Here is a 13,382-nt window from a genome sequence, read left to right on the forward strand (position 1 = left end):
CTTAATCTTCTGGGTTTTTTTTTTACATTGCATGACCTTCCCTCAAAGATTTTGCTAAAATACTGCAAATGGCACACAAAGCAGAAATCTCCACGGGTATTTTTCTGCTCACGTAGTAGAGGTGCTGGGGACATCCAGCGACGGGGCAGCGGTACTGGGGCGCACGACCCATCCTGGCCATCGCCATTGTGCTGTGTCAGACAGCTTCCTCCAGAATGGGGTTTTGCACACATGCACAGAAATGAGGACTCTTGCTGTTTATTTTTCTACTGAAATACCCTCAATATTTTTGTAGGAGGCATTAAAAGCAAAGAAGTGCTCTCGAAGAGCTAACCCAGGGCCTGATGTTTTGTCTGCACAATTAAGAGTGTTTTTTCTCATATTCATTCCATGCCTGCTTCCATCCCAGCAGTGATTTACCCTCCTTGGCAAGCAGTGAGTTTATTGTAAATAAGGCATTTCCGTTATTTTCCAGAGGGAAACAGGCTCATTGTAACAGACTACATCACATAGTACACTCTGCTTTTTTGGTGCTGCAGGGAGACTTCTCCAGACCTCGTTGGAGAGTTGTCCCTCACCCCTCATCTCCCCTTTTTTGACAGAAATAGGACCAGAGTCGCCCCACAGAGCCGTTGCCTAAAAGACCTCCTGGCTGTCTGTACACTGGCGTGAAGGGGGACTTGTGCCTCTTCCCTCCAGCTCCCCTTTCCCGCTGTCTTCATAAACGCTCAGCTTGTTTTTCCACCTTGCTGTTTCAGGATGAACGAGGAGCAGATAGCAACCGTCTGCCTGTCCGTCCTGAGAGCTCTGTCCTACCTGCACAACCAAGGCGTCATCCACCGCGACATCAAAAGCGACTCCATCCTTCTCACAAGCGACGGGAGGGTGAGTGCCCAACGTTTCTCCTGCCGTCCCTTGGGGCTGGCATGAAAATAGCTGTGCCCATTCAAAGTGATGCTAACTTAAAAAAAATAAGCCAGGCGTGTGAAACCAAGGGATATGACCTGTGAATAACTTGTTAGAGAGCTGAATCAGAAAAACACAGGCCTGGCCTGGCAGGTGATTGACATCTGTGCTGCATGCAGAGTCCCGGGGGGGGATCGGAGCCGTCAAAAGGCAGTGGCAGAACAAACTGTGCCACATGGGTGATGGTTAGGTGACGAGACACCGTCTTGTACGCCGTACCGCTCCTACTCTGATGCCTCTCAGAAATATTTCCTTTTTACTACATTTAGTTATCCTTTAGTTAGCAAGCTTCTATACATTTGCTCTGTTTTCCCAAGCTAGTTAGGAGGCTAACATCAATCTATACGAATAGGAAATACTCCGCGTTACTGCTGACACACTCCCCCGGTGGTGAGAGTAGCTTTTACCGTAGGTACACTTACAAGACGCTTGGTAATACTTGTCCCACACTTCCATTTACTTGGATGGGATGCTGCTGTCACTGAATTGGTCTGTCTTTGTGGTGTTAATGAGTGGGGAGAGAGGGAGAGAAAATGCTGCACGTGACCTGCGCAATAAGCAAAATAAAGTTTGCACGCAAAAAAATACTACTTCAGCAGTGTTTGGTCCCAAAGAAATTGTTATTCCCTTGCGAGGAGAAAGGTGGGTTTGTGCTGTGGTATTTCTGGGCATACACAGCTGTAAAACTTGAAGCACCTAAACTTGGGGCACCCAAAGGCTTAGGTGGAGGGAGGCAAATCACTCTTAAATATAAGACCCTAATTTCTGCTTGAGTTAGGCACTACTTGGCGTCTCACCTTGTGGCCCCACTGGGATAATTTGAGTAGAAACTAACGGACTCGTGGCCAGCGAGTCCCATAAGCAGGGCTTTAAGGGTTGCTCCACTGGCGTTACACGCCTGTCTAAAGCAAGATTCAATGGGTCGGGCTGAGCCCAAAAGCACGTGGTCAGTCTGGAACCAAACCTAGATCTTCTCTTTCAGAAGGTAAAACTCTTGGCCTCCCAGGCCTGGTCTGATTCCCTAATCAAAGGCTCACCTTTATAATTTGATTCCCAATTCACCAAGGGAGAGGGATTTTCTTCCTGCAGCGCTCACAGGCTGCTCCTGTTAATCCTGTCGGGGGAAGAAAATCCCACGTGTGTAGGAGTTTTTCAGTTGCGATTTCAACCCATGTTGCTGAAATAGCATCTGATCTGCTCTCAGGATCTGCATACAGTGCCTCATTATACTCATTACTCTAGTACTTATTATCTGCATTGCAGATTTCTTCGTGGCCGTGTTGTGCAATTATCTTTTTTTAGAAAATCGTCTTCTTTTATGTACTCGAATGAGCAATAGATATGCAAAACCTCTTGTGCTGCTACAAAAGAAGATTGGGCTCTGCTTCCAAAATATGCATTATTTCTTCCATTCTTCATCCTGTAAACTGAAAAATGCATTTAGCGTGGAGAACTTGGCTATTATTGGCTTTGTTTTAGAAATACCAACAATCATTTTATAATTCTGTTAAAAATAATACCCTTAGTTTTAAAAAAAGTAATGTCTGCACTGAATCCGAAACAAAACAAATCAGTGCTGATAATAAAATGCTGGTCTACACAATGCAGGGATTTAGGCAACTGCCCACTTCAGTTGTCCTGAGGCTGTTTGGGCTCACTTCGTATCCCCGGGCGCCGAGTACGCGATCAGATATACGGCTTACGGAGCTCGGACGTGGGTCACCGGTGCACTGTGCGGTGTATAGCTGGGGGTGATGGGGGTTAGGCTAATGTCCAGGAAAACCCTTATGATAGCTTCTAGGCCTCCAAATAAAATATTGGGGGGGGGGGGGAACACTTTAGCCTTAAGGAACAAGCTGTTTCTGGAAGGGGGTGATGCCACCGGCACTCAGACCAGCTTGTTTTGGTTGGGGATTGGAGGAGTTTTCACCTTGGCGTTGTACAGCAACGGGGGGGGGGGGCGATAATTTTCCATAATTTTTGTTCTTAAAAAAAACCTGGCATAAAAGTATGAGCAGGCACATGATGCAGCAGGAGCCGCTCTCCGGAGTGCTTGTGTATCCCATTATTTCTATTTCAGGTCACTGCCACAGCTACTCAAGGACAGTACCGTCTTTAATTCCCGAGTTCCCAAGCAAAGGGGGCAGGTCCCCTTAGCTCTTACAACCATTTTGGAAGAGTCTTGCACCGTTCCCTGCCTTCCCTAAATTAGCTCCCCTATTACATCAAGATGGCCATTTCTTCAGTGATAGTCCACAGTGTGAGGTCCTGGTCTTGAAAAATCATTGGCAGGTGTATTGCTTTCTGTGAGTGTTAGATCATGCGCTCTGTGGTCAAAGAAAATGGGTGAATGCCATTTGTTTCATCTGTTTTCTGGCAAACTCACGGATCATATACCTGATACAAAATAATAGGAGTGGTGTGTATCACTTGAAATACATCTATTATTGAATATCAGTATGCACACATAGACTACAGACATGGGGTTTATAAATACGCACTAATAGATTCATTATAAAACAGGGTTACCTCAGAATTTTTTGCTTTCCTTCTATTTTTTAAATATTATAAGCCATTTATCACCTCCGCCTCTTTTGCTGGTGGAGAGGCAATGAGCTGTGACAGGCAATCTTAGTAACGAGCACCACTGCCGCTCTCTCCTACTTCTTTCCCTTCCCTTCATTTTAATGCGCCGCGCGTTCCCCAGGCTGTATTGCCATCTCCAGCCACACTTCCCAAACTGTGCTGCTGTCCTGTCCCAGGCAGACGTTGCAGCTCCGTCCCTGTCCCCCAGGCTGCAGCCGGAGATGTGTGTCTCGGAGGAATTTGCCTTGTTATCCAAGAGGGGCTTTTTGCTTTTCTTTACTTTTCAGATAAAATTGTCTGACTTTGGGTTCTGCGCGCAAGTGTCAAAGGAGGTCCCCCGGAGGAAGTCGCTAGTTGGGACGCCGTATTGGATGGCGCCGGAGGTGATATCCCGGCTGCCCTACGGCACCGAGGTGAGTACAGCGGGGCACCGCACGCCCACGCAGGCCCAGGGCGGCTGGTTTCCCTCTGCGTGGTGCCTCGGCCGACCCCACCGAGCCCTGTCAGAACCATGCAGTTCAAATGCATTTACGCAGATATGCTAAATAGCAGCAATTATGTTTGCCCTAGAGTGCTACATCGTGCCTTGTTTTAGAGTATTTCTCCAAGACAAAGTCATCAAGTAACAACTCCATTTAGCACACTAAACAATGTAATGCCTTTACATATTTTAGCTTAGGGTGCTGTATTAAAGGAAACTGGCAACATTTTCACATCATGAAAGACCCTTTGATGATCTTTAATATCAAGCCTGCAAGCTGGAGCTGCAGTTACAGGTGTCTACACCTGCATATGCCAAGCCAGCAGCCAGATCACATGCCCGTACAGTATTTGCACAGACCTGCAGGCAGAGATCCAGCTAAAGCCTGAGATCCCCTTCCTCCGGAGGAGTGCCAGCAAAGGCACGGGCATGGTCCTCTAGGGTCCCAAACACAGGAGCCGGCTGGGTGGGTTGGATTGCCACCTTCTGCTGTAGCATTCGTCTCCACATCGGCTCATTCCTTGCAGTCATTGCTCTCGTTAGTTGAGAGATGGGGGAAAAAAGCATATCTGTGGGAACTATTTTAAGCACTGCCAAATGGTCTGAAAAAGGTGATTCACACGGTTTTATTGGAGCCCTTCAGATGAGCTCAGAAAGGTGGGGACCCGGCAGCTCTGCAGTGCCGTACCCCATCTGTTAGGAAGCTCTGAGTCACGGCACTTCTGCGCTGCCAGCCTGGGAAGAGCAGTCCCCTCTCCCGCGCTCAGACGTGACAGTGACTCACGCTTCCCCAGCCAGAGACATGGCTGCATTTTCTCCTCTACGTGGTGAGGGGAGTCATCTTCTGCTTGATAGTGCCTGTAGTAACAGCTGCAGACTGCAAACCTGCGAGACAAATACAGATCTATATAGAGAGATATATTTACACACAGATACACACATATATACATACATATATATATATACACACACACACACACACACACAAAGAGGGGGGAATGAGCTGAGGCCTGAGACGGGAGACGCTGCATCTTCACATTGCACGGCAGGGACCGATCTGGCGCCAGCAGGAAGAACGCCCGCCCGAAAGCGAGAGCACCCTGCAGGCACCGATGTTCACCCAGGACGTGTGGCATTGTAGAAGACATTTCAGGGATAATAACATCAGCTATTATTAGCCCATTAATAACACTGAAGGGATTATAAAGTGGCTGAACTTACAGCTACATTAGGTTTCCCCACCAGAAGGGAAGGGGGAAAAAAAAAAGAGGATTTAAGCTGAAGGATAGTGTTGGCAAAAGAACAAAAGCAGTATGAACTGGCCTTGGCTGTATTTGGGCTGGCAAATGACAGGAATTACAGTCATCGGTGGATTGGGATTCTGGAGCAGCTCTGCAGCTGGCCAGGACCAAAAAAAAAAAAGGTGCGAGTTGGGTTTTTTTTAAGCTAGAGCTGAATCACTTTCCAAAGGGATGATATAACGTGTTACCTGTGCTCGCTGGAAACGGGCCCGGGTGTAGTAAGTGCTTGTGTTTGCCTTGGGGTCTCAAATACAGTCTTTAAGGTTCAGGGGAAGTAGAGTAACTGATTTCACAGCAGCTGAATTGTACTCTGCCCTCCCACTAGCTGCACCTCTCTGCAGCACTGCAGAGCCAGCCTGGGGTAAATATTCAGCGGGTGCAGATCGGTGCAGCTGAAATGCAGCGCAGTGGGGTGCAGCCAGCCTCTCAAACGAGCGTGCCTTAGCAGTGCTTCCAGTGGGCATCACCTAAACCGGCTGCAGACCCAGGTTTGTAAGTTGTTTCTAATTTATTTCTTCAATGCACTTACTGCTCAGAAGAAAAAACTGTTGTTGGCTGGTTAAAAAAGAAAGATTTATGGTGATGGCTCACCAGACTGTTGGACACAGACAGGTACAACAGCACGAGCCAGCTCAGAGGTTTGCATGAGGCCAAGTGTTGAGCCCGTTAGCCCCCGCGCTGCACCACCAGCGGTGTTTACGAACGGACTGTGTGTTACAGGTGGATATCTGGTCCCTGGGCATCATGGTGATAGAGATGATAGACGGCGAACCTCCCTACTTCAACGAGCCGCCGCTGCAGGCCATGCGCCGTATCCGGGATAACCTCCCGCCCCGGGTGAAGGACATGCACAAGGTTAGACTTTCCATAGGTGATGAGGGTCTTGCACGTACAAACGTTAATAAAACCCTAGCCACACGCTGCCATGCCCAAAGGATAAATTGCATCTTTAAGGTACCGCCTTGAGCAGCGGGTCCTACATAGGACTCGTGGGGAGGATGCGAGGCCAAAGCCATCAGCAAACCGTAGCCTTCTTTGTGCCCAGCCCTGGCTTTGCTTTTGCAGCGAGTGACGGCGAAGGGAGCTGGGCAGAGCCTCGTGCTCCCTGCGCTTCCCACCCTGCCCGAGGACCAGAGCAAGTCGGCACGTCAGCCCTGCTGCGGATGGGTTGGTACGTCCATGCCCAGTGCCGAAGCCTTTGGGTACCTCCCATTTTGGGTGTGCCTCTAGAAGTGCCTCTGCCTGAGCCCTCAGCGAATGTTAATGCTTTCCCCACCCACTGCATGCAAAGCTAGGCAGTGTGTGCTGTTCTGCACCCCACTGTTACCCAAATACTTTCAACATTAATGGCACATAGAAGACGCGCGGCCCTTCAGCTCAGTACATCTGTTGCCATAGGAGAGCCCAGTGTGTCCCTCGTCTTCCCAAGAAAAGCAGCGTGCACGGACGTAGCGTAGGCTGGAAACAGGTGTCTTTGTCCGCCCCTAACGCCAGTGTGATGTTGCAGGTCTCCTCGGTTCTCCGGGGCTTCTTGGACTCAATGCTGGTGCGGGAGCCCTCGCAGAGAGCCACAGCACCGGAACTGTTGAGACACCCGTTTCTCAAACTGGCTGGGCCCCCTTCTTGCATCGTGCCCCTCATGAGGCAGCACAGGCATCGCTGACGCTAGCGACTTTTCAGGAGGATGTCGGTGCAGAGTCTGGATAACGGCCGTGCAGGAATCCTGGCGGTTGTGTGGGAACCGCGGGCAGGGATGAGCGAAACCTTGCGGAGGAAAAGCAGCCCCGCGGAAATAATGCAGTGTATAAAAACCCCAAGGAGGTGCTCTCTGGGGCTGCAAGGGACCGGGGAGCGATCCTGGCCACCAGCTGGGTGGCCACGCTCCGCCGTGGACCGTCGCTCCCCAGTGCTGTCATCTCGGCCATCCAGGCAGAAGGCACCAAATGCAAACCAGGTTGGAAGGATAATTAGTAGAGGATAGCACAACCAGAGTGAAACACCAGAATTTTACTGCAGGCTACGGCACTTCTATTTCAGAAGAACACTTTTCTGACAAAAAAAGCACTTTTTATCTTGGTCATAGCAGCGCAATTTATTTTGCAACGAATTTGTAATTTTCTGTACAGTACGTTTTGATAATTTGCAGTACTTTGTCACGTAACTGTTGTGTTAGTTGAAGTAATAAGTGTAACTTAGCAAGAATTTGAGAAGATAAAATTTCCGACTTTTTTAACCCTTTTGAAAACAGAAAAAAACCCACAAACCCACCTTTAGGAAGTTAGAAGGTTTTGCAGGTTTTTCCATCAGGGTGAGGAGACCGCTCGTCCCGCCGCCACGGCAGCCTGAAGAGCCAACGGTAACTGATGCTTGTGGGAGCGCTGGCAGCCTGGCTTTGGGCGCTGGCCCTCTCAGCACCACCGGCGACGCAGCGGCCGTCAGAGCTGCTGCTGCTGAATGTTAGCGGTCGTCAGGGTCTCCCTCATCTCCCCGTTTCTCCAGCGGTGGGAGCTAACGCATCCAGCGTACCTTTGCTCAAGGGTCGTCTTCTCACGCCGTGGCGGTCCCTTCGTTTTATGCCAGCGCAAGGCCGGTTTTGTTACCACTAAAATCTCCGTTATTTCTGTCACGCTCTGGAAGTGGAAAGGGACGGCAGGCGTCCGTCCGCGCGCCCAGCGGGTATCCTCCAGAGCCCAGCCAGACCCCTGTGATGCGTTCCGAGATGTTTGCCATATAGACGAAGTCGTGCTGCTGTCTAGACCTTTTTGAATGTTGATGCAACAGTTGACTACTACGGTACAATTTTGTGTTACTTGTTGGATGACTTTGCATGTTAACTGTAGGCCTGAATAGATTTGCCTTTAAAATTTTTAGAAATGCTTCATAATTATTTCAACGATAAATGAATTTTATTTATTAATGATTAGTTCTTTTTAATTATGTATAATATGAAAGCCATGTTTTTAAAGGTTTTTTTTTTTTCTTACTGACCTCATTTTACAATCTCATTAAGAAACACAAAGCCAATTTTGTGAAAACACAAGTTAGTTTCTTTCCTATTACGGAATTTCATAGTGAATAAATTAATTGTTATTTATTGTAGTAAATTATAACCAAACATCTAAACCTGGCAGGAGCTGTTGCTTAAAGATCTTCCTCCGGTACAAAAGAGTTGCCAATAGTCAAGAAGCTCCTTTAGTACTGCCCTTAAAAAGTTAAAGAATATTGGAAGGGAGAGAAACAATTAAAAGAAAAGGAGGCGATAAATATGAACTCGAACATTGAATAACTGTTCTTACAGCTGGGTGTCTTACTCCCCGCTGCTTTCTCTTCTCAACCCTGTTTGCACATTTTAAGAAGACACTAAAGAAAATGTGTTTGGCTCCCGCCGCCCCGCCGCAAACGCGCGCCCGCTGCCCACCCGCAGAAACCTGGCAGGGAGCGCAGCACCCCCGGCGTTCCGAGGTGTTTCTATTTTGTAGTCTTGACAACTCAGGAAAACAGGCTGCACCAGTAAAGGCAATGACATACAGGCAAAGCTGTAATACGAGCCACAAAAGTGAACTTTTTTAACCATCTTTGAATAAAAAGGGAGTTGGGGTTGGTGGGGGGGTTTTCTTCAATATTCAGCACATTTTAGGCTGTACAAGTGAAGAATTTTCTGCAACTTTCTTATCATTAGATACTTTAAACAGTATTCATCAAGTTTACTGAAAGTTTTGTCGATTTCAAAGGGTTTTTTTGTGCACACCAACTACTGGTGAGACAAATGCACATGCAAGTTAAATAAATTAATTAATAAACACTTTAATTTTCAGTGTGGTTTTTTTTCCTCATGCTTTGTTTCTGTTTTCTAAATTTGACTCAGTCACAGAGTACCAGACCAAGCAAATAACAAGAAAAAAAAGAGGGTGCTTGTATATATGTGCGATATATACCACACACACATGTATAAAAATATGTACATATAGTGCTTTATAGAGCTTCCCCTCGTGATTCCAAAGTGCCAGTGGCCGTGTCTGCGATGCAAGGCAGCTGCTCAGCCCTGGTCCCGTGGTGCCCATCACAGCCGCGTCCTGGCTCCTGGATGGGGAGTTGCTGGGAACCCCAGCCTCAGTGAAGGTCACAGGGACGGAGCTCCAGTACCACGAGGGCCTGGGGTTAGGAAAACCACTGGATCCGAAGTAAAACCTGTGCCTACCCGCCAGCCACGGGAAGCTGACAGTCAGGAGGCAGTGGCTATATGGGCGTGAGAAAATAGGTTGCTTTGTACTTTTTGATTGTATTTATTAGTTTAAGATATTTGAAGAGTGAAATGCTGCTGTCCAGCTCTAATTTTCCAAATTAAGAAGGTAGGAATAAGACCTCAAAAAAAGATGTTCTCAGTGTCAATAAATTTTTCTCCTGGTTGATGGCACAATCACTGCATAAACACCTGTGAGGAACTATGGGACACGAGTAAGAATCAGAAGCTTGAAATTCTGACTGTGCCTCTACCCAAAATTAAGAAAAAAGAAAAAAAAAGACTAACAGTTATCCCAAGCCCATCAGTTTTAACAAACAAGGACCAGCAGGATGGAAGAGGCAAAAGAGCCTTCACATGACTTGGGGGGGGGGGTGGAATCACCTTTAATTTGCCATAAGGAGGAAAGGGCAAAGGCTTAGGGTGTGCAGTGCAACAGGCTGGGGCAAAACCAGGCAGCCTATGAGCTAAATACCATAAACACATCACCAAAAGAAAACCCCAAAGTGAGGGGGAAAATAATGGAGGGAAATAATAATTCAAATCCGTATCATCTGCCTTTGCAAAAACCTTGAGGTGGGAGACTGACTTTGTTTCTGCCTGGGACCTTCCCAGCCCCGAAGAGGCCAGTCCTTGATCAGGCCCGGAGCACCCATTTGTCACGCACCAGCCTCTCCTCTTCTTGCACAAAAAAGAAACTTCCCCGGGGCAGAAATCACCAGTGTGGTTTGTCAAGCTGAAGCAAATGATGTCGTTAGAGAAATACTAGAGAAATATCCATTTCAACCCAAGATACTGTGACTTAGCCATTCCCAGAGCCCCCCAGACACCCTCATGTGCACACACACACACTTATGTTAGAAACACACAACTCTACACACAGGGAAAAAACTTTCATGGCTCAACACGTGTCAGCAATGCCGGTGCTTGAAAGAAACACCCAGACATCCCGTTGCAGTCAGTCATATAGTACAGAAAATTTTGAGAAGTGATTAGCACCCATACAGCTCCGCATATGAAGAAAGCCCATACCTGTTGAAACATTTCCACCTTCCTTTCCTTGCCCCCCCCCCAATAATCCTTTTTATTTTTTCCTTATTTGTCCTTAATTTTTGGCTCATAACCATTCAGCTCTCATGCCTAGTGAAAACATTCCTCCCAGGCTCCCCAGTAGCATCATCAGTCAGCTAATGAGTCTACAATATCATTTGCTCCCTTAAGCATCTTCAAGTCTTATAAATGAGGTTTTATATTACTACTGGTTGCTGACATCAGTAAATGTTTCAAAATACATTAGCCATCACTAAAAAAAAAAAAAAAAAAAAAGCTTAACTTTGGCTGTTTCAGCCACAGCGCTTCAAATGAAGCCAGAGCCAGCCAAAAAGCAGGGCATACCCATGGCCTGTTACCTCGGGCTACACAGTTGACTGAGCCGTGTTCATCCCCCTCACTGCAAATTTGTTCCTTGCGTACCCTCTGTAGGATTGTCCCAGGTCTCATCTCCTGCAACCTGATGGCTCTTGAGCCCTTTTCCCAGCCCCTGCGGTGTCCACGCTGCAGAAGCCATTTCCTCCATCTCTGTCGCCTCGTGGGCTGCGCAGTCTTGCCCTTGTTGGGCATCTCAGCAAAAAAAATTATACTTTTCAGTTTTTTAGATACCAGATGTTGGGAGCATCTATTCACCCAGAAGATGTCTTCATCTGCTGCACCGGCTGAGGCTGAGCTCCGCATATGGCCGGTTACTCCAGTGCATTTATTCCTGCCTGTCACTAAGGCACGACGGCTTTTTCTGAAGTCACCAGTTCTAAAAGTATTCACAAATACTCATCATTTTACTAGCACAGGCTGGGGCATTTCCTGGCTATGTAACTCCCCTCCTTGGCAATACATCAATAATTTATAATTAAAGTTCTAATCAGAAGTACTTTGTAAGTCATTAACAGCTGCCTTAGTAAGTGCTTAATTATTACAGGTCCTTACAGAGCTCATAGGGTGATAAGTTTCTTATATTTATCCACCTTCTACCAGTGTGTTCATAAACATCTATAAAGCAAAGTGTTCAAGTTTGCAGCTAGCTCATGATAAGCCATCAATGAATGAAAGCTAAATATAAAATGAAATCACAATAAAAGTGCTGCTGTAGTTTGATGGGCAGGAGGGAAGTTGGATGGCTTTTTTTTAACCTCTCTCATAACTAATCTTTCAAAAATAGGCTTGGAAAGCTTAAATGGATGGAAAATTCAGATCAAATTCAGTAAATAATTGTTAGCAAAAGTATGGAAAGAACTGAAAGACTCAAAGGGGTTTCTTTCAACATCTTAAATAACTTTTTCCAGAACCAAGATACGCCAGTCTGGGGCACAATGCAAACTCTGACTGAGCTGAAATTATTGTTTCCATTTCCTTTCTTCCCAAAAAAGCGAGAGGGAAAACATGTCAGGACAGCAAGAAATTATTTTCTATCTTATTTCAGAAAACCAAAAAATTAATTACCCAACTCTGTTCCCGATAGCTTCCAGTCACTTTCAACCTGAAGAAAACAGAAAACATCCGATGTGACAAGCGACAAAAGGGCCTAAGCTGTGTGGGCACAGGGTTGAGGGCTGCACAGGCAAAACAGAGCCACAAGAGCAGCGTCAGCTTTTGGGGTTGTCCTCCCGTCAGATGGCCGATGCCACCACTTCAGTGCATCGGCCAGTGCTCAAGCAGTGGGATCGGTCGAGGACGGTTTCCTGTGAGCAGTGAAGACAATGGTTTCCTTGGGTGGCTCTGCCATGACTGCCCTTACAGGGTCACAACAGGTTGAATTAAAATCAGTTTGCAAAGAAGTCAACCGTCCGTAAATGAGCGGGTGTTTTTCCCTCTCAAATACATGTAGGTGTTTGAGAGTGTTTCCCTGTTACACCAGGTGGGTCTTGCTCACTTTCTGCAGCTGGGGAAGCAACAACATGACCTACAAGGGGCTAAAACCCACCAGCAGCTTTACTTGAAGAAGACGCCACAAACTCCAACTGCTCCAAAAACCAGCCTCTCCTAGGAGTTCAGCCAGCAGCTCCATCCACCAGCCGCTGCCTCTCCTAGGAGTGACGCTAAGGCAGCTAAGCCAAGCCCCAGGTTTTGTTGCCTTCCAACAGCTCCATATAAACCCCAAACTGTAGCTTCCAAAGGAGGCAAAGAAAGGTTAAACGTAGCCCGTCAAATGCTGCAGGGGTGCAGAGCGGTGGGTTTCCCACCTCCTGCTCTTGTTTTGAGAAGTATCCGTCAACCCCTCTTGCCAGCCTCGGATGATCCTTCCTGCCTCTAAACCCGCTCTGCAAAATAAGTATGATTTCTACGGGGTATAAGAAACTACAGTGCATGGGATTGCTACCGACGGCTTGCGCAAGGAGCTGTCGCACGAGGTAAAACCAAGAGGCCAAGAGGAAGGAGCATAAAGACTTTGCTTGGTTTTATGTTTTGGAATACTTTGCATCTACTGTGCCTCTGCCGCTGGCTATGCAATGGCCACAGCGCAAGGCTGGATGCCCTCAGAGGTCATGGAAGTAGCTGAGAAATGCAAGCCCATTACCAGTACAGTCATCCCTTCATTGGGTTAAAAATTTGGGGTGGATCAGAAATCAAAAACACTTATAAACATGCAGCGATGTGCGTTTCCTTATCTCTGTAAAGCTCCTACTAAAGGCAAGTGGAAGGGAAGCAGCTCTCTTTTATGTCACCCATTTAAAGTTTTGATATCCAAACTGACAGGTGACTAACTCAAGTTTTGCAAGGAAAAAGAGAAAAAAAAAAAAGAAAGAGAGGGATAGGT

The 13,382-nt window shown here is 47.1% G+C and overlaps 1 protein-coding gene across 1 annotated transcript in view; it reads left to right on the plus strand.

Annotated features, from left to right (window-relative positions):
- The window catches only part of PAK5 (p21 (RAC1) activated kinase 5), a 41,197-nt gene extending 32,993 nt beyond the window's left edge, over positions 1 to 8,204 (plus strand). Inside the window, exons 5-8 of the mRNA XM_075497485.1 lie at positions 759 to 885; positions 3,840 to 3,965; positions 6,055 to 6,189; positions 6,842 to 8,204. Coding sequence (XP_075353600.1) covers positions 759 to 885; positions 3,840 to 3,965; positions 6,055 to 6,189; positions 6,842 to 6,997 — 544 coding nt within the window. The 3' untranslated portion in view covers positions 6,998 to 8,204. The remainder of the gene's footprint in view (positions 1 to 758; positions 886 to 3,839; positions 3,966 to 6,054; positions 6,190 to 6,841) is intronic.
- The last annotated feature ends 5,178 nt before the right edge of the window (positions 8,205 to 13,382 follow it).

Source organism: Mycteria americana, chromosome 3 (genome assembly GCF_035582795.1).
Source record: "Mycteria americana isolate JAX WOST 10 ecotype Jacksonville Zoo and Gardens chromosome 3, USCA_MyAme_1.0, whole genome shotgun sequence".
NCBI lineage: Eukaryota > Metazoa > Chordata > Aves > Ciconiiformes > Ciconiidae > Mycteria > Mycteria americana.